The 21,469-nt window shown below is 42.9% G+C and overlaps 1 protein-coding gene across 3 annotated transcripts; it reads right to left on the bottom strand.

Moving 5' to 3' along the window:
* Positions 1–15,343: 15,343 nt before the first annotated feature.
* Positions 15,344–21,445, bottom strand: HNRNPDL (heterogeneous nuclear ribonucleoprotein D like). Of its 3 annotated transcripts, XR_011235272.1 has the most exons (9): positions 20,318–21,445; positions 19,358–19,526; positions 19,093–19,254; positions 18,543–18,674; positions 18,331–18,445; positions 17,610–17,780; positions 17,175–17,267; positions 16,695–16,799; positions 15,344–16,018 (listed from the first exon to the last, which is right to left on the bottom strand). XR_011235272.1 is itself a non-coding variant. In XM_069485425.1 (8 exons), the coding sequence occupies exons 1-7, from the start codon at positions 20,758–20,760 to the stop codon at positions 17,197–17,199; spliced, it is 1,263 nt and encodes a 420-aa protein (XP_069341526.1). In that variant the 5' UTR covers positions 20,761–21,445; the 3' UTR covers positions 15,344–16,799; positions 17,175–17,196. The 3 variants fall into 3 exon arrangements, 2 of the variants coding, with proteins under 2 accessions (XP_069341526.1, XP_069341527.1); XM_069485425.1 differs by having other exon boundaries at positions 15,344–16,799; XM_069485426.1 differs by lacking the exon at positions 16,695–16,799.
* Positions 21,446–21,469: the final 24 nt, after the last annotated feature.

The raw sequence follows: 21,469 nt of genomic DNA, 5'->3' as shown, positions 1-21,469 counted from the left end.
TTTTTCCTTGCCTACTACACCATGGTTGTATGATGATGATAATGACCCAGTAGAATGAGAAAAAACTGGTGGTATGGGGTGGAGGTGGAGGGATAATTGCAGAAGCGAAGTTTTTAAGTAGGTAAGAGGAGGCGGGGTCTGGTACACAAGATGAAGTAGAGACAGTTCATCTGTTCTATAGGAAGGAAGATGGTGTGACTACCAACGTAGGTCAGTCGGTGGGTTTGGTGGTAAACACAGTCCGTTCTGATTCCTTTTATTTTTCCCAGTCATTCAAGAAGTCTGTCATTAGCTTAGAGTGTGGACAGGGAACAAGATTTAAGGACATTAGGGAAAGTGGAAGAGGACATTCACTAGGCCCAGGGAATCCACGACTTCAATAACAATGTTGATCCGGACAGAACCCACAGAGAGCTTTGCTGACTACTACTAGAGATCTCTAATACTTCTAAGATCTGAGAGCCACTTCCTCCAGAAACCTCTGGCAGGCTGTCACTGATTGAACTTCTTTGGGTGTGGTCACTTAAGCAATTACTCTCTGTCTTCTTGTTTATTCAACCAACTCCCATTTCTCCGGATCTTGAGAACTTGATCTTGAGGACTGATGAGAAATCCAGGAAGGAAATACTTTTTGAGTTGTCTGTCAAGCCATGACTCCCTTATCTGAACTGTGCCCCCAACCAGGGGTGGTCCCCTGTTGCCAAATGTACGCCACCTCCCTTGCCGTAACCAAGTTCAGCAGTGAACACCTGACCTACGCTGGGCAGTTGGACTTTCTCTCTTGGAATTTTGAACTTGGGATACTGGATCTCTAAGCAGTTGGCCGGAGGTGCTGCAGCTAGGAGGAAATATTAAAGAACCGAGCAGCACTTTGTACCATGTGAATCAGAGAAGCTGAGAACATCGGTGTGAGGGTTGGGGGTGAGGGGAGAGAGAGAAACCATGAAGTAGACGCGTGGAAAGAATCGGGGACCAGAGTCCACGTGGCCCTGACAAGATGCAGATGGCATCTGCCTTGATTCTTGGTTCTTGGTGACATTCCAGTCACTGATTTCTGTCCTCAGCTGAACTTCCTCCCTGGGATTATACGAAATGCTCCAGTTCCCCTGGATTCACCTTTTACAGGCGCAAATCCGAGTCGATTTCTGTTCCTTCGAATTCAGAGAACCTCGATCAAGAGATTTATCCAAGGCTGCACTGAAATCAGGGTGTCCTGTGTCTGTAGCATTTGCTAATCTCCTAGGCTAATAACCACTTCTGCCGGGGGGGGGGGGGGGGGGGGGAAAGGAATGACACGAGGCTGGATGATTTAGTGACTCAATCAAGTCCCCTGGGAGACTCGAAAAAGTCAGTAGTCACTGTACTCATACAATACAGCTTTAATTTTTTTAATCATTCAAAAGTCTTATTCAGGCTGGTCTGAAGGTAGTGAGTTATCTCACTTGATTGTTCACAGTCAGTTACAGATTGAAAACTCCGTGTTCTACTACTTTCCCCCCTCCTCACTACTGCACTTGACTAGTCTAAAAAAATAAAAAATTAAAAAAAAAAGTCTCATTCAATTTGAAAAACAATGAAAATGAAGACAAATCACTCATATGATTACCTTCCTGATATAGCCACTCTGAGTATTTTTATGTATTTCATATCCGGTTTTTTCTTTATGTGTTTGCTTTTTTTTTTTTTGAGACAGGGTCGTTGCTGTATCACCCAAGGAACTCTCAGACTCCTGGACTCAGGCAATCCTCCTACCTCAACTTCCTGAGTAGCTGGGATCACAGGCGCAAGCCACCAAACCTGGCTATGTGTTTACATCAAACAATGAAACGAGAATATAAAATACAATTGCATATTCTACCTTTTTTTTTTTTTTTTTTTTTTTGAGACAGAGTCTCACTTTGCTGCCCAGGCTAGAGTGAGTGCCATGGCATCAGCCTAGCTCACAGCAACCTCAAACTCCTGAGCTCAAGGGATCCTCCTGTCTCAGCCTCCCGAGTAGTTGGGACTACAGGCATGCACCACCATGCCCGGCTAATTTTTTCTATATATATTTTTAGCTGTCCATATAATTTCTTTCTATTTTTAGTAGAGATGGGGTCTCGCTCTTGCTCAGGCTGGTCTCGAACTCCTGAGCTCAAACGATCCGCCCACCTCAGCCTCCCAGAGTGCTAGGATTACAGGTGTGAGCCACTGCGCCCGGCCGCATATCCTACTTTTTTTGTCAGATATCATTACCATAATATATTTCCTATATTCCTTGCTGCATACTCTTCATAGCGAAAATTGTAATGGCTGCCTAATATTCTGTTGACTGTACTAAATATAAAACAACACTCCAGTGATTTGTTCTCTCCAGTTTGAAATTCTGAACTTTGTAAGTATGGTTATTTTTGTCACTAGAGAGAAGTTCCCTTTTGTAGGGTTAGAAATAGCTAACCAGAGTTTACCATTTCCTGCATCCCTTAAGATTAATGTTCATCCTCTTTTTCTTTTTTTGTGGGTCAGTCACTCTTGGATTAATAATTCAGCCTCCTCGTTACCCCCATTCAAGGAAGGTGTGACCCTCTATGACAGCCATAAAGGTCCAGGCCACTGGCAGGGAAGCCTTTTCTTGTCCTTAAAACTGTACATTAATAAATTAATGAACTGGTGTTTTGGATTTTGCAGTGGTGTCTTGTGAGTTTGATTATCCGGTAGCAGAATCTTGACATAGAAATCTGGGAACTAGGCCCTGGTCTGCAGCAGGCATGCTGAGATACTGCCACCGGGTGGGCCCTCTTTGGGAGGCTTCGCAGCCCCCTTTCCTTCCCAGCCCTGCCTTCTGCGCTTTGGCCTCACTGACTATGGAAGGCCTGAAAACTGAAGCTGACAAAAGACAGCTCAACAATTGCAGAGTAATTCTCAGGAAGAGGACAGAGTGAACTCACCTATGCTCAGAGCTTCAAATCGTGTCTCATATTAATAACTTTCAGGCTTCAAGTTTCTGTCTGTCATTTTCTGTCATTTACGGTGTCTTGTATCATATATACACTTAGCATTATCTGGAATTTCCTCCTTTCCATCAACATTTAACTTAAAGCTTTCTTGGTGAGTTTGGCATCTTTCTGGGAAAATCTGTTTTCCTCTAGTCCTTTAGGGACGCACTCTATCCCTAGCCAAGATTATCCAAAGGTATGATTCAGGAAACCAAATTCTATGCAGCTAAACATCTGCATACCATACCATATCGTTCTTCTTCCTTTCCATTGCCAACCTTCCCCTGGAAACCGTGTTGAGAATGCTGTTGGTACGCCCGAGTTCCTCATCTTGTAGCCCAGGATGTCAAAATCCCTTAATATACATCCCAGGTCTCTTCCACGAGGGATGGATGGCCTTCCCCAGAAATCAGCAAAAGCAGGTAATGACTGCCAGGTTTGATGACACTGGAGGCCCAGGCTAGAATGAGTGCCGTGGCATCAGCCTAGCTCACAGCAACCTCAGACTCCTGGGCTCAAGCAATTCTCCTGCCTCAGCCTCCCAAGTAGCCGGGACTACAGGCATGCACCACCATGCCAGGCTGATTTTTCTATATATATTTTTAGTTGGCCAGATAATTTCTTTCTATTTTTAGTAGAGACAGGGTCTCACTCTTGCTCAGGCTGGTCTCGAACTCCTGAGCTCAAATGATCCTCCCGCCTCGGCCTCCCAGAGTGCTAGGATTACAGGCGTGAGCCACGGCGCCCTGCCACTGTGTTATTTTATTTGGTACTACATTCTTATTGTTACTTTAATAATTTTATGCTGTTTTATAATAGTCTTAGGAAAAAAATAATACAATAGTTTTAAAATATACAAGTACCGCATGAATACTGTTTCATTCTAAAAATCCAGACAAACAGAAGTATATAGAATTAAAAAAAGAAAGTCCTCTTCACTCCACTCATCCCCATTCCCACTCTCTGCAAAGAGGCATATAAAGTTGACAGCGGTACCACCATTCCTCGTTTTAAATTTTAATCCCAGTACTGATAAAGGCAGCACCGTGCCTAAATACCACCACTGAGATCTTCTGGTCTGCTGTCTCTGTCTTCTCTTTAAATTCTGTTATTCTCCAGGATTTTATCCTTGGTCCTCTTTCTTCTCTTACGACAAATCCCTTTCTGAGTGACATACTCACAGCTTCGAATATTATCTCATGTTGATAACTTTTTTAAAAAGTCAACTTGCTTTAAACCAGTGGCCCCCAACCTTTTTGGCACCAGGGACCGGTTTCATGGAAGACAATTTTTCCCGGAGAGGCGGTGGCGGCGGGGGAGGCAGGGCTCAGGCGGTGATGCGAGCGATGGGGAGCGGCTGTGAATACAGGTGAAGCTGCCCTCGCTCACCTGGTGCTCACCTCCTGCTGTGCAGCCCCTGGGTCCTGAGTTTCCCAGAAGACAATTTTTCCACGGAAGGAGGTGGGCGGGGGGCAGAGCTCAGGTGGCGATGAGCAGCCCGTTTCCTAACAGGCTGTCATGGCCTGGGTGTTGGGGACCGCAGCTTTAAACCACTTGGTACAGTGCACAGAATTTCATAGTGGCTGCCAGGCCATCAGTCTCTAGAAGCAAACATCTACCTTGGTAAATAATGACGTCATTAGTTTTAATTTTTGAAAATCACTCACTTCCTTCCACAGTTTTCAGTCTTCTCTCTTTTTTGCTTATGCCTGGAAAGTTTCTTCCCTGACTTCTTAATCTTTCTGACAAGAAATGTTCTAGGATATTTTGCAAGTTTCTCCACAAGCACAGCTCTGAGCCCAGGTGACTAGATGTCTAATATCTCATAAAGAATTAAAAGCTAAAAGGCTGACTGTATAAAGTAAATTTATTTATTTGCCACGGAAGAATAATAGATGAATTTTTAGGCTAATAGCTTATTTCGATAAGATTCGCACTGTGAGAATTGTGCTAGCAATTCCACCAAACCTTTCTTTTTCTTTAACTGAAAGTTTTTTTGGAGTTAAGAGTAGATTCACACACAGTTGTAAGAAATAACATTTTACCCGGTTTCCCCCCAGGATAACATTTTGCAGAACTACAGTATAAATCACAACCGGGAAATTGACATTCATATCATCCACAGATCTTATTCACATTTCCCCAATTTACTTTGTGGATGTTATATAATGTTATCACATGTAGCTTCATGCACATGTACACAGTCATGACACCGATCAGTTCTAGCATCTGTGCTGTCCTTTCATAACATTGTCACCTCCCAGGCCCTCCCATCCCTCGCCCCTGGGACCACTACAATGCCATTTCTCCATTTCTAAAATTTTGTCATTTCAAAATATTACATCAATGGAATCACACAGTCTGTAACCTTTTGGAACTGTTTTTTTTCTCCGCTCAGCATAATTCTCTGGAGATTCATCCAGGTTGTTGCCTGTATTGATAGTTTGTTCCTTTTTATTGTTGAGTAGTATGCTATGGTATGCGTGCACCACAGTTTCTTTGAAGCATTCAACTGTGAAAGCCAAACATCTGAACAGTTTACAGTTTGGGGCTATTACAAGTAAAACTGCTACGAACACTCGCGTACAGGTTTTTGTGTGAACATAAATTTTTATTTCTTTAGGATAAATGACCAGGTGTGCCATTGCTGGGTGGTGGGTTCTATGGTAATTGCTATGTTTTGTTTGTCAAGAAACTGCCAAACCATTTTCCAGAGTAGCTACACTATTTTACATTCCCCCAGGAATGTGTGATGAATGCAGCTTCTCTACATCCTCACCAGCATTTGGTATTGTCACTATCATTTGGTTTTTTGTTTGTTTGTTTGTTTGTCTGTTTGTTTTTTGAGACAGGTCTTGCTTTGTTGCTGGGCTACAGTGCACTGGCATCATCATAGCCCGAGGTAGTCTCAAACTCCTGGGCTCAAATGATCCTCCTGCCTCAGCCTGCTAAGTAGCTGGGACTTGAGGCACACACCACCACATCTGGTGTGCACCAACACGTCTCGCTAACTTTTCTATTTTTTGTAGAGACAGGGTCTTGCTATGTTGCCCAGGCAGTCTCGAACTCCTGGCCTCAGGCAATCCTCCTGCCTTGGCCTCCCAAAGTTTTGAGATTACAGATGTGAGCCACCACGCTCAGCCCCTACTTTCTCAATGTGGAAAATTAGTTATTGATTTGACATCTTATTTTTTTTTAAAAAAATAGGCATTTACAACTACAAATTTTTCTCTATGAATTGACTTAGCTGTATCTCATAGTTTTCATTTTAATTTTTGTTTTAATTTTTGTGCACCTCAAATTACTTTCCAGTTTCTCGTGTATTTTTTTTTCTTTGACTTATTGGTTATTTTGGAGTGTGTTATTTAATTTCCACATACTTGTGAATTCCCCAAATTTCTTTTTGTTATCAAGTCCTGATTTCATTGCACTATGGTCCCAGAAAATACTTTGCGTGATTTCAATTTTCATAAATGTATTTTTTTTTTTTTTTTTTTTTGAGACGGAGTCTCACTCTGTTGCCCAGGCTAGAGTGAGTGCCGTGGCGTCAGCCTAGCTCACAGCAACCTCAAACTCCTGAGCTCAAGCGATCCTCCTGTCTCAGCCTCCCGAGTAGCTGGGACTACAGGCATGCACCACCATGCCCGGCTAATTTTTTCTATATATATTTTTAGCTGTCCATATAATTTCTTTCTATTTTTAGTAGAGATGGGGTCTCGCTCTTGCTCAGGCTGGTCTCGAACTCCTGAGCTCAAACGATCCGCCCACCTCGGCCTCCCAGAGTGTTAGGATTACAGGCGTGAGCCACCACGCCCGGCCTTCATAAATGTATTGAGGTTTGTTTTATGGTCTAGCATGTGGCTTATGCTGGAGAATACGCCGTGTGTATTGGGTTTTGCAATCTCGTTCTGTGTTCTTGCTTCTCAGTGTGCCCTGGCCTGAAGAAAGACCGGACACCCCAAAGTTAGGCAAGACAAGGTGAAGTTTATTGAGGGGGAGCAAGGTAGGATTATAGAGCAAGAGCAAGATACGGGTTTACAGAGCAAGATACGTAAACCACAGATGACAACCGGACCCCTTGTTATAGCAAAAGAGGCCTTGATTACGGTTTGGGTCTTACTTTATAATGTCTGGATAGGGACCTCCTCTTGGTTCGGACGTCACCATGGAACCATTTAGATGGACAGTTGGGGATTATAGAACATGAGTCTCAGTGTCCATGTGGGTCTCCCATGAGCCTCTCTTAAAGGCTATGAGGGGGCAGTGAACCGCAACATAGATTTAAGCTAATGACACGATCCTTAGCCTTAGGTTGTCCCAAGTCACCTTCCAGACTCCGTTGTACCTGTGCCGCTTGGCCCATGGGCTCGAGAGTCCTCTACATTCTTTTGCAGTTGGTGCACTAAGTTCTGGTTGGCAGATTCGCAGGGTGTTCCCTCCTCCCTCAGGTATGGCAGTCCCCTGGGACAGGATTAAGGTGGGGCGGCACCAAGACTGGGGCCTGGGACCTGCCCTCGTCCTCCTTCCCGGGTGGGGCGATTGCTCGTGACTCTGCCTTAGCTCTCCCTTCCTGCCAGTGCAGGGCCTCAAGCTCAGCTAGCGATGAGATTAGCATCTTCTCAGCTGCTCTCCCGGGCATGTGCCTATTCTCAGGTATATGTTGGAGCTTCTCAAAACCCTCAGTGGATAATTTATTCCCCAGTTTTTTCTTTCAAGCTTTTTGTCAGCCTCTAATTAGCCCCAACGTGTACTGCCACCTCAGACAGGTGTGATCTTAAACAATTGCCACCGAAGGCTTTTGGGAAACAATCCAGGCATTTTGCATTTTGCACAGAGTGAGGTCTGAGTCAGGTGAAGACAAACTGGAGGGTGGAGCTTTTCTCAGTGAATTGCCAGGTAGGTCGAACAGGTGTGACTCTATAGGAATGGGGTTTTTTGAGGGAGCTCCAAACCTGTTGTGCTCCAGTGAGTCCTGAGCATATGGTTTCCGAACCCACTTTAGTTACAAAGTTGTAGCTTGTTGAGGCTTCCGTGGAGCTGGGGAGAAGGGGACGGGAACAGGACAAGACCGCGTGGCACAAAACTCCCCTCCTCTTACTCAAATGAAACCTTAAGAAAAGGACTCCTTGGATTGTTGCAAGACTGTTTTCCAGAGTTCTGAAAATGTGAGTTTTGGCAATTTTTTCCCACTTGTCCTCATTGCTTTTATGGAGCATATTTTTCAATGTCCTTACTCCGTTATTGTGGAAGTCTTCTGATTAATATGTGTGTTAAATATCCATTCTTCATTCCTGTTTCTTTTCTTTAGCTAAAAGTGAATTTAATGATAACTATTTAGGTATCTCAGACTCTCTGGAGGGACTGGAAAGCCACGCTTGGGAACTCTCATCCAGGAAATATTTCCAAAATCAGACCAGGACTGGATCCATAAAGACGCCTGTTTCTGCTGCTGCTGCTCTTGCTACACACAGATGCTGCTGCGTTCAACATTGACACCATCGATTCTAGATACTGGACGCTGCTCTTGGAGCCATTGCTCCTTCTGAAAAGCAGTTGCCACCATGGCTGCCACCTACCAGCATCGATCCCAGAAAATCCCTGTTTCTTCGATTTACTGGCTCCTGGCTCAGAGTCCAGTGCAGGAGAATTCTGATTGCTAGAGCTGAGGTCACAGATCTATGCTCTGGGTATAAGGAAGCCTGGGAAATGGATTTATAAACTTCAATTTTGAGTGATACTTTTTGGTTTCTCACCAAGACTCATGAGGTAGGAGTTCTCCAAACATTGGAAGGTAGTCTCCATTTTCTGTAAAACATGTGCAATTCACAATAAAAAAATAATGATTTATACTTTATTTTTAAATACATTTTAATTGGCATGTAATAATTATACATATTTATGGGGTACAATACGATGTTTTGCTACATGATACATGGTGTAATGATCAAATCAGGGTAGTCAGCATATCCATCACCTCAAAGGTTTATCATTTCTTTGCAGTGGGGACATGGAAAATCCTCTCTCCTCGCTGTCTTGAGATATGCAATACGCTATTGTTGACTACAGTCACCCTACTGCGCAATAGGATACCAGCACTTAGTCTTCCTTTGTAATTGTAACTTTGTACCAGCTGACAATCCTCTCCCCATCCCCTCCCCGGCCCCTCCTTCTCCCTCCCCTCCCCAGTCTCTGGTAACTACTGTTCTATTCTCTAATTCTTTAAGATAACTTTGTCAGGTTCCACATGTGAGTGAGAACATGTGGTATTTGCCTTTCTGAGTCTAGCTTATTTCACTTAACGTAATGTCCTCTAGGTTCATCCATGTTGTCACAAATGACAGAACTTTCTTCTTTTTCAAGGCTGAATAATATTCCATTGTGTATATATACCACACTTTCTTTATCCGTTCCTCTGTCAGTGGACATGTAGGTTGATTCCACATCTTGGTTATTGTGAATAATGCTGCAATAAATATGGGAGTCTCTTTAACAAAGCGATTTCCTTTGGAAATATACCCAGTAGAGGGACTGTTGGATCATATGATAGTTCTATTTTTAATTTTTTGAGGAACCTCCCTGCTGTTTTCCATAATGGGTATACTAATTTACATTCTGGCCAGGCGCAGTGGCCCACACCTGTAATCCCAGCACTTTGGGAGTCTGAGGCAGGAGAATTGCTTGAGGCCAGGAGTTCAAGACCAGCCTGGGCAATACAGCCAGACCCCATCTCTACAGAATATTGTTAAAAATAGCTGGGTGTAGTGGTGCATGCCTGTAGTCCTAGCTATTCGGGAGGCTGAGACAGGAGGATCGCTGGAGCCCAGGAGTTTGAGGTTGCTATGAGCTAGGCTGATGCCACAGCACTCTAGCCCAGATAACAGAGTGAGACTCTGTCTCAAAAATAAAAATAAAAAAATTAAATAAGAAGAGACTAGAGAGTGTCCTCTCTCTTCCCCTTCCTGCCCCCTCTCCTTTTCTACCAGGTAAGGATACAGCAAAAAGACAGCTGTCTGCAAGCTGTGAAGAGGCCCCTCCCCTCACCATGTTAGGGCCCTGAGCTCAGACTTCCAGACCCCAGAACTGTGAGAAATAAACTTGTAGTTTAAGGCACCCAGTCTTGTGCTTGCTTTGGCAACACACACACCAATCCACAGTGTGTGGTACTGTGTTGTGGTAGCCTCAGCGGACTGACATAGAACCTTCTCTGAGAAACGATTTTCATCTACTTCCGCCACGCAACAGAGGCCCCTTATCTTCTTTGGACTATTTGAATCTAGATTCTGTGATAGAGGTTTCCTTAACCACCCTGGCGAGGAACCTGGGTAACCCCTTATCTTTAGGATGTGGCCCTTTGGAGACCAGTTTCGTGGGGTAATTGGGGTATCAGAGACCCCACTAGGGGTTGAATCTAGGCTTTTCCTGTGAGGTCATCAAAACCAGCTTAGAGTACTAGGCTTACTTTTCTCAGTTTTGATCTAGATTTTTCCCAGGTGAATTTCCCATTATCTTTTTAGCACTTCAATATTCTTTAAAAAAAAAACTACTTCATCCTGCTTCTTAATTGTCTTCCAAAGGAGAGTTGGTTTGAATTACCTAGGCCACAGTTGCTGGAAGCAGAAGCAAAAATACACTCCTTTAAAAAAATTAAATACCTTTGATGTTATGTAGGTATATATGCACACCTGCTTATAAACTCTTATGCTATATATTGGACTGGGCTAATGCATGTGACTGTGAATATGTAACACTAAATATAAAAAGAATACGTTATGATCTTAAGAGCAATTTCTGGAATAATTTCGACATTTTCATGTAATGCCCTTTCTCATGGCAATGAATGAACTTAAGAAACTGTGACCATCATTCTTAAGTTATACTAAAGTCTGGCCGGGCGCGGTGGCTCACGCCTGTAATCCTAGCACTCTGGGAGGCCGAGGCGGGTGGATTGCTCAAGGTCAGGAGTTCGAGACCAGCCTGAGCGAGACCCCGTCTCTACTAAAAATAGAACGACATTATATGGACAACTAAAAATCTATATAGAAAAAATTAGCCGGTCATAGTGGCGCATGACTGTAGTCCCAGCTACTCGGGAGGCTGAGACAGGAGGATCGCTTAAGCCGAGGAGTCTGAGGTTGCTGTGAGCTAGGCTGATGCCACGGCACTCACTCTAGCCCGGGCAACAGAGTGAGACTCTGTCTCAACAAAAAAAAAAAAAAAAAAAAAAAAAGTTATACTAAAGTCTATATACCTTCCCAGAAGCGCTGTCAGTCAAGAGAACGGTCATGCCTGTATATTTCCTGGTTAAGAGTCTCTGCTTGATAGTTTCTATTAAGGAACAGAGAGAGAAGGTTGCCGTTTGGTATACTTGATGAAATGAAAGTGATTTTATTTCTTCATAGGGCTCACATTTATGCCCAGAATAAAAAAGATTCAGATGCTTTTAAAAACTCTATCTGGTAATGCCATGGATTCTGGTTGTGAGTCGTTGGCAAATCTCTGTATCTGCCACCAATGAGAAGACCCTCCTCTCTTGGGATCCAGGATGAAAAAAAAAAAAAAAAAAAAAAAATCCTACCCTCAGCAGAGAATTTGAAGTGGAATAGGATGACTCAATTTGTCATTGTTTTGAATAGAGAATATTAGGAAAATAAACACCCTTTTGCTAATGTCTGTATCTTAGTATTCTGAAACATCAGGTTAATAGCCATTAAAATAATCTTAACTAATATAAAGAAAATCCTAGGTTAGAGTTACTCTTAGTTTTGACAGGCCCTACAACCTATGTGTACATGCATTATAAAAAATTCAAAATAGATGTATATTAAATGAGATCAAAGGTATGATTTGGGGGTCTTTTTTATTTCTGAGGGCAAATGTGTAATTTTAAAAAATAATAGTATCCATATCCCACATATTTTAAAATACTTTTTTCCAAATTATGCAAATGATGCTTACTCCAAAAATGCCTTTTTTCTTACCTCCAACGATGTGTTTGGTTAAGTATAGTTCTAAAAACTTCTAGACAGTAATGAAAATTCTTGGACTCATTTTCAGTATTTTAAGTCTGGTAGAGATCTCCTATCACTAAAAACATGTATAAAAGCTAACAAAATTATTGGTTTTGGCTGGCATTATAACAACTTGGTGGTATGATGTGGATTATCACACTGTAGAAGTTCTGACAGCTACGTGCCTTTGTTCACAGAAATGCCGTTACATAATGAGAGGAATATATTTGACAAGTAAAGCCATTCAAAACATTGTATATGGGGAGAAATACTTAAAGGGTTTCTTGGCGATGAAATATTTTTAAACTATCCTAAAATACCACTTAGCCCCCACTTCTCACACCCTCCTTTCATTCCTCTGCTTGCAAGAAAATGTGTATGAAAAATGTATATGCCCTAAATGTCTCCCAGTTCAAGAGTCATCTAAGTAATTACTGTCACTTTCATAGGGCAGATCTTTCACCGGGATGATTATTCAGGCTCAAGTTTCAAGGAACAGAATGGATCAGTTGTAACACCTTCCTACTGTGCCACAAAAGATCTCAGCCCTCATAAACCAAGTGTGTTAAGATTACTGATCAATCTTAATGCCTGAAGGGCATTCCCAGAAGTGACAAATGCTTTCATTGAAAATCCAGGTCTCAAGATATGCCTGATAGTTTATAGGAGTTTGATAGAAATTTAATAGGCTCCAAAATGTAATCAGAGTTGAATGTTTTCAGTTAGCTAACTTCCTCAACTTGAAAATTAGGGGATTAATCAAGGGTTTGAGTAAGACCTTTTGTGGGGTAGACCATCCCTGTCCTTCATGAATAAGACAATCAGTGCTGTGTGACTGTTCACCAGCCGAGATAAACACCCACGTAGAGAACAGGTGAAGAAACCCCTTTTGTGCACAGCCTGAGCAATGACAGCAAATTCAATAAATTTTAGTCAGTTACAATAAAACAATAAATGCCAACAATTTCAAGAGATGTTGAACCAGATGGGTTTTCAAAGCAGTCTCTTAATTTACCTGAAAGTAATGTAAAATATTTATGTACAGATATGCATTTTTTTTTTCCTGTGAAGAGAATCATTTTTGGTCCGATTCTCAGCAGGAGATAACCATTTTAACAGTTATGAAAAAACTTGTCTGCAATTATTTCTCACATTTTTAACTCATGCTGGTCTTTGATCTTAGGCATTTTTTACTTGAAATTTCTGGATTTTAAGTAACAAGGTTGACAGTTTTTCAAGCCACTTCAGTTTCACTATCCTCCGAGATTACGCTAGACCTCCCTGAATGGGTACCCACAGCAGAGTAAAACCAGAGATTAAACTGCATTTAAAAGCAGCACAAACCTGCGTTATCCTGTAATCCCATTACATCACTGTACCCCAACCGGTCCTAAAAGAACAGTCCTTATTTTTACGGCAATACATTTTCTAACGACTTTATGAAAAAGATAACATAGAAGTTGCATTGCTTTTGCTCAAAAAGTGGAGACCACAGTATATTAGATGACAAGGCTGAAAAGTCTTTTTTTTTTTACATAGTTACATTTCCTAACTTTGTTCAAAACTAAAACCAATCTAAATGGCATATATACACATATTCACACATCTGTAACTATTGTTTGTACTTAAGATGCTCTTGAATCACGTTTTTAATTGGTGAAACTTAGCATACTGTGATAGACATTATATCTTGGTAATGGGCAGCTGATTCCATTGTTCAGAGATGCCCTTGTATTAAATTTTATGAAGATTAGCAGAGGATCCTTGCCATTCCAAAAATATTCATTGAAGAGCAATGGAATGAGGCTCTGCTTATCCATGTTAGCATCCCAACACACACTTCAATTTGTAATAGTCCTAACATTAAAGTGGCTGAGACTATGGAACATGGAACATTAACATGTCCACAAATCAAATCGCTAAGGTTGTTTGGATGAGTACCACACGTAACTTGGTCAAACCAATTCAGGAAGCAGTATTTACCAAGATATACAAGCTAGGTATGTTTTTAAGTCATGGGTGCCTCGGAATTCCATTTCTGCTCCATCCTCTTCAGTAAATTCATCAAATTACTGTATAAATTCTTAGGAATGAGACCCTGATACTAACTTCACAGTTCATCCAACCACAAGTGCCCAGAGCACCTCAGCCTTGGCATTATCTACTTCAAATTTAATTACTTAATGAACTGACAGACCCTAAAGGCTGAATTAAATCTAGAGTCCAAAGCCCCTGGAGGAAAAACCAAGCGCATTCTCACTCCCCCATTGATCCTAAGTAAAACATCTCAAGACAATTATCTCTAGACAGTGTATTTTCTCAAAGTCATACATATCAAGACTTGATTGAAGAGTTTGGATTTTGTTTAAAAAGCCTTTATTCATTTTTGATCAGGGAAAAGGACAATCTCAATGTCAACTTGTCACCTAATCATAAATTTGAATTTACAGGATTCACTACCCTAGACACTGCACCTGTTGACAACACAACTTAAATGAACTCCCTTCCATTCCCTGAAGTTGTGTGTTATTAATAAAATAAACACAATCCCCTGCAATAGTCAACACTGGTACTTGGCCTGGGTGTAAGGTCAAATAGCAAAACAGGAGCGAAAAAGGCCAAGAGCATTGTAACTTCATAGCCCAACAAGTACAAACATCAGTGGAACAAAGTTATAGGCACAAAAAAAAAAAAAAAAAAAAAAAAAAAAGGTTCCCACTGGTTGAGATAAACTACTCTGCATGTGAGCACATATTCCAATCCCAGCAGCTAACAGGGAAACAGGCTTCCCTAAATCCAATTAACTACACCGAAGGCAAAATTCAAAGCTTGTATTTACCCAGGAGGTCCTCTAAAGCCGAGATGTTTTTCAATGCACCAGAAGATGCGCTGTAATGACTCAGTCACACTTGGATCAACATTAACACACCTGAGGCTTAAGATACCTTTTTCCACTATTCCTTCCTATGTCTGAATATGGAAATACTTAATTCCTCAGTTCATGCACTAACTGCATTAAAAATGAGATTTACTATCATGACTTTTTCTAACTCACACAACATAAGTTAACTGTAATACAAACTTTTCCTAAGAATGCCCAAATAGAAAATACTTTCTTCAGTGTTGTGGTGGCTGTGACATACCAACAGAATACAACTAAATTAGCTATTCTGCCTCTACTTCAAACGGTAACCTAACTTCAATGAATCATCTCATACCTATCTGCCAAAACCTTAACTACTTCCAATGCTCTTAAACTGTAGCTCCTACCACAGTTTTAGAGCTTTTTCCTGTGTCTATCTGCATTTTTATCAGAATTAAAGTCATGGCGCTATATTAGCTGACGCTTTTTCTAGCCAAACTAATTAGCAACTAAAAATGGCTTTCCAGAGACAGGAACAAAGCAAAAGGAGCTACTATCTTTGTGTTAAAAAGGTCCTTTTCTTAAAAAATAAAGTCCAGAAGACACATGGTCTACTAGAAAGCTTCCATTAATCACAAAACTGTGACAGTCTCGTGACAATGTCTTCAGATATCCATGGGGGAAAATGCTATTCAAAGGTGTGATCAAACACCAGTTAACAGGGAGAAGCCTTGAAAGCACAAAATACATCTACCAACTGGGGAGCAGGGTGACAATGTGGCTGGCTACTCATAAAGGGCCACAATGTCTCCCTTTGGATCAATACTCCCTCCAAAATAAACTGTGCCTTAATTATTGCTTATTTAAATATTACATTTTTACAGAGCTATGTAGTACCTGACGCAGAAAAACAATCACATAAGGAAGCATTTATTTGAGGTTTAACATGAAATCATACAAATAAAATGTATATAAACACAAATCCACATTGAGTCATAACACAGAGAGCAAAGGACAAAGTAAAAACAAAGAAAACTAATTGGCAGCTATATACAGTTGGACACAGTTGTGTCTTGTACACTAGAAAGTCTTTTACAAAATAATCATCTTAGATCAACAGAAGACCAATCTTCAATGTCGTCCTGCAAGATGGGTTACGTTAGCATCTCCTCCTAAAAACAAAAACAAAATAGCAATTAGATTTGTGAAACTCTGACAAGCTTTCAAAGGTCCATTTTCATGAATTGCTTTAAGTCCTCACTTTATTCTTTTCTTCAATAATTAAAGATCACATGCATATTTATTGGCAAAATACAGTTTGGGTCATTAATAAACTCACCCTGGAGTTCTGAAATATTAAATTCAAATCTATTCAGTACAGAATCGGGGAATGCAATCTTCCCATATTCATACGTTGAACTGTGCTAACTTAAGGTCTACTAGAAGCATCTCTAGTAAGCCAAGTGCTACCACAAATTTCTAACAAGCTTATTTATTATATTACATGAAGATAAATTGATTTCTGCATATGATCTTTAATTTATATCCCAGATTTAAAAGTTCTTGTTTTGGTTTGTAGATTTCACTATTAGCTATAAAAAGAAAAAGCAAGCATTAAATCTTAAAGAATGAACACTTAAAATGAGGCTCCACAATTGAAATACAACACTAAACAGAAGACCAAAATGATTAAGCTGTAAAAAGGCATTTATGTACTTTAACTCCTGTAAAAAACCATTTAAGTTAAGTTTAGACACTTAATCTCCAAAAAGATTAAAAAAGAAGCCAAAGTCTGAAGTTTTCCACTTTAATCTTTACGCTGGTACATGAAGTTGGAAGAGACCATACCACAGGACAGCGTTTTCTGGTGTATGCCTTGCGCTCTGCCCGCAACGTGCGACCCCCAGAGATAGACGTGGTCAGGGTGACACACGGCCTGCAATGAAGTTCCCGCTGGCGGGTACAAACAAGGTATAATGTCAGAGTTAGAAGACAACATTCTTGTTTTCCTTAAGTTGTACCCATTTCAGTACTTTACCTGTTAATAGTTCTAAAAAAGTTTAATTATTCCTCTAGACCACCTGGTACACAAAGCAAACAGAAAAACTCCTAAGTTTTTCTGTATTACTAAAGAAAGTGAGATAAGACTTTAAAGTTAAAGATCTATAGACACTTTAGGCAAAACAGGCTCATAAAGCAATTTAAAAAAATCAACAATTTAGTAAAAACAGGCTACATTTATTTTGTTTTTACTTATTTTTCATTTGTCTATTGATCTTTAAATTAAATTAAGACATTTCTACTGGTATCTTGTACTTTTATACACACCTGTTTTCTCCAATGTCCTCCTTTAGTATGGCTGGTAATTGTTTTGGTGATTGCCACCCCCTCGAGATGCCTTGCCGTAAGTGCTCTGTTGGCCTATTTTGAAAAGAAAAAAAATTTTATTAATATAGTTGTCTATGAAATGGTTTCTTTACAAACATCAAAAAACTATAAAACACACAAATCTTTGCATGCTAAGCAAATACTAAATTAGGATATCTTAGCAGCCATTATTAGTCATAAACCACACATCCTAGCACATTTATGACCACCATACTCTCTCCGTATTAGAATAATCGCTCTATAACATATTTCAAAAGCTTAACTCCAAGCAATTCAATAAATGGGAAACCCATACACACAAATATTTCAGAATGGGATTGTACAATACTCAATTTTAATATCATTGGCTTATGAAATTAAGTTAAATATTCTTACCACTGTAGTCTGCATATCCCTGTCCATATCCATAGTTCCCATAGTTATACCCAGTATAATCATATCCGCCATAGCCACTATAGTTTTGATCACCACCATAGGCACTATTGTAATTTCCATATCCTTGATCATAATAATTATTAAATCCTTGGTTCCAGTTTTGGCCCTGACCTGAAACAATGCACAATGATTGTTAGGAAACAACTTCTGACCCCCAATCCTAACGTAACATGATACATTCCTATCCCTCACCCTGCAAATCTTGAAAGATAGAAAGGACATATATTGCTACCTGCTTGGAAAAGTGTTTTTCCAGTTATTATAAAAAAGGGGGCAGAAAGGCCAATTGTGCCAGTATCAAGTTTCCTAAATTATGATGGAAAAACCATTAAACTTCCACTAAAGCTTAAGACAGGTAGGCTGTGATGCTTAAAACAAGGACTCCTGCCTGAGAAAACCCATCACACCATGGTGTATCATGTAATGGTACAATTTTATCCGGGATGAAACCAATCATCAAAGTGGCCACCACTTTGAACAGGTTTTCAAAACTAGTAAACTCGAAGAAACTCTCCCTCCTCCCTTCCCACTAAGCTGAGCATTTTTCCACGTTGGAATGCTTTGAAGTTTCAATTTAGCTTTGCTTTCTCTCATGAGCTAGCTCATATATAGCAGCATACAGCTTAAACCATGGAGTCATTTCCCAAGAATTAAGTCTTACCTCGGCCTCTACCCCTAGTACCACCTCGTCCACTGGCTGCAGCACCTCTTCCCCCTTTTTGTTGTTGCTGTTGCTGCCTATATACTTCTTTGGGTTGTGCAACTTTGATTTCACACTATAAACGTATTAAAAAACAGACAAACAAAATTTTTACTGAAATATAAAATTAAGCCATTTTAATCTTTTTAAACAGATTAAAAATATGCCTTTACCTTCCCAGAACCAATTTGATGGTATCTGCTTTCTAACAATTTCTTCACTGGCTCTTCATCTGTGTATGTGATAAAACAAAATCCTCTTCTTTCATTTGTTTTTGTATCCATGGGAAGTTCAATATTTTCGATCTGAAATCAAGACACACACTCAAAATCTGGTAAATTAAGCGATCAAAGGGTTTCAGAATGCCACAGGTCTTTTTCAAGCTTCAACTTGTTACTCTAATCAGACGCCTTCTGTCTGAACACCAGTGCTTTATGACCAACATCAACCTAGAGAGATTTGCTGTACATGTGAAGCACTGAAAGGAAAGTAAACGTCCCTTATTTAATAACGCCGACCACATTAATGTACTTATGTTGTGGCCAAAATAAATCAGGCAATTGATTTCCATTATAGCACAGAAAGCTGCACTTAAGCTATGGTCACTGTCAGGGGCTTAAGCAGTAATCTAATCCCTTCCTCACAGGAAACATGAATGTGTTCTATAAAAAACAGACCAGGGACGAACTTAAATAAATAAAAAGTGTAAATGCAACCACACACCTCTCCAAAGGCTCCAAAATATTCTTTAATTTGTTCTTCAGAAGTATCTGGGCTCAATCCACCCACAAAAACCTTTTTAGGGGGCTCTTTCCCTTTTAAAGCTTTGGCCCTTTTGGGATCTATCAATTTGCCATCCAGTTTGTGTTCTTTCAGTTCCAAAACCTAGAAGACAGATTTATTTAAGCTGACAGCAATACACAACCAAACCCCAGAACAATTCGCAAAAAATGCACAAGAGCAGCTCAGACGTAGAACACATTCCTACCTTATCAACACTAGCAGCATCTTTGAAAAGCACAAATCCAAATCCTCGTGATCTTCCAGTGACTGGATCTGTTTTAATTGTGCAGTCTACAACTTCCCCAAATCGAGACAAATATTCGGTCAGATCTTTCTTGCTTGTATCCCAGCTCAAGCCTCCAATAAACATTTTACTAGAAATGAAAGTTTTTTGTTTTTAAAGCTTGGCAGTAACTTAAATAACTACTTCAGTCCTGGAACTAATTAAAGCGTGAAATACACAGACAGGAATTTATCCCCCAAGCGCAACCAATCCAACCTATGTTTACAGTCACACATAAACAGATCACAAAACCCTAAAATTCCATCGAGGTTACTTATTTGAGCCAGTGAACAGATTGCTTTCCGCGCTGCACAATACAAAGCTCAAGCAAGGACGAAATACGGGAACGGTTCCGCCTCGATTCTGCAAGATTAGGAGGCCCAACTTGCTAAGCTGACCCCGCACAACCCATGCTCATTCTCAGCTGTCAAACCAACGTTCCACCTTAAGAACTCATCACGCTGGATCCTGGGAATCCGGGGACCAGCCGCCTACCGGGGTCCACACCTCGATCATCTAACCCCCCCACCCCCCAGGAAAACCGCGCAAGCAGTAACGGAGACACAATGAAGAGGCGGCGGCAGCTGCAGCAAGTGGAGCAGCCAGGCCGGCCCCTCCCCCCGGGCCCCACGCGGCGCCTGCGCACTCGGGCCCCAGACGCCGCCGCCGCCCTCCTCCTCCCACCCCTCCGCCCTTCCCCCACCGTCCGCGGGCCTCCCGAGTCACCCCCTGCGTCCCTTAGTTTCTTCTTCCCTTCAAGCTGGTGGGACCCGGCGGGCACGCGGGGAATCGACTCGGGGCCAGAAAGGGGACAGCGCGCGGCTCCCGAGGGACGAAGGGCGCGTGCGGCGCACGGGGGGAGAGGGGCCGAGCGTGCGGTACCCGTCATCCTGCTGGTTCTTGCTCGCGTTGATCTTGGATCCCTCTGCGAACTCCTCTATGTTGCTGTACTCGTTCATGTCCTCCATGGCGGCGGCGCTGTCGGCAGGGGGGTGCTGGCGCGCGGTCCGGGTCGCGGCGGCAGCGGCGGCGGAGCGTTGTATGGAGCTGGATTTAAAATGGCGGCGGAAGAGATCCGGGCGCCGCCTGCGCCCTCCCTTTATAGCCGCCCCGCCCGCCAATCGGGAGGGCTGCTGGGCGGTGACGTGGCGCTGGGCCCGGCGCGCCCCCTGCCGGGCGGCGCTGGGAGCGAGCGAAGGGAGGAGCGGGGCGAGCTGCCGCGGCGCCCGCGGCCGCCAATGGGAGAGGCTGCGGGAGGCTAAAGTAGCGGGAGCGGAGGGGAACAATGGCGGCGGCACATGGGAAAGCCGGGGCGGGACCTCCATCGCGGCCCTCCCGGTGAGGAGCGAGGTCGCGCGGGAGGGGACACGAGCTCGGGACGAGAGAAGAATCAGAAGAGAAAAACGAAGGGGCGTTAAGTCCTGGGGCCAGAAATCCCGCGCGGCGCCGACGCAGGGCCACAGTCCCTCTTGCCTTGGGAGCCTTTGTCTCTGGCGTCCGGTCCGGCCCACTCCCAGCACGGAGCCGTCAACCCCGCCTTTTTCCGCCCGCGGTCCCCCAGCGCGGAGCTGCTGCGGCGGCGGCGGCGGCGGCTGCTATCGACCAGCGCCGCGGCCGGACTGCTCCGGAACAAGGCGGACTGCGCCCGGCGCGGTGGCTCAGGCGGCGCGCTCGCCCGCCCGCCCGCGCACGCGTGTTTTGTCCCCGAGCTGGCTGGAACCAGCCGAGCAGGAAGCGGGCGCGCGGGCCGAGGGGGCGCGGCGGCCTCCCTGGCGGCTCGGCCGCGACCGGGCCCGGCGCGGCCTCTCGAAGCGCTGGCAGCGGCCGGGAGGCGGGGCGGCGGCCCGGGCGGATCACTGTCAATATGCAAAGCGGACGCAGTGGGCGGGCGGGGGCTGGGTGCGGCAGAGGGCAGGGGGCACTCACATCCCCGGCGCGCCACTCGCGGGGCTCCGTCGGCACGTGCCCCGCGCCTCTCCCGCTCGCTCTACCAGTCTGCGGAGGGCGCGCGCCCGCGCGCTCGGCTCCCGCGTT

Source organism: Eulemur rufifrons, chromosome 13 (genome assembly GCF_041146395.1).
Source record: "Eulemur rufifrons isolate Redbay chromosome 13, OSU_ERuf_1, whole genome shotgun sequence".
Classification (NCBI taxonomy): Eukaryota; Metazoa; Chordata; class Mammalia; order Primates; family Lemuridae; genus Eulemur; species Eulemur rufifrons.
The sequence above is the reverse complement of the archived record's forward strand: the minus strand, read 5'-3'. Positions and strand labels throughout refer to the sequence as shown.

Bases quoted from the DNA above. Each gene is read 5' to 3' on its own strand.
- HNRNPDL (XM_069485425.1), bottom strand. From the start codon at position 20,760: ATGGAGGTCCCGCCCCGGCTTTCCCATGTGCCGCCGCCATTGTTCCCC. The intron at 19,255-19,357 runs GTAGGAATGTGT...TCTGTCTTCTAG, and splicing joins ATGCTGCTAGTGTTGATAAG to GTTTTGGAACTGAAAGAACA. The intron at 18,675-19,092 runs GTGTGTGGTTGC...TCTTGATTTCAG, and splicing joins ATTTTGGAGCCTTTGGAGAG to ATCGAAAATATTGAACTTCC.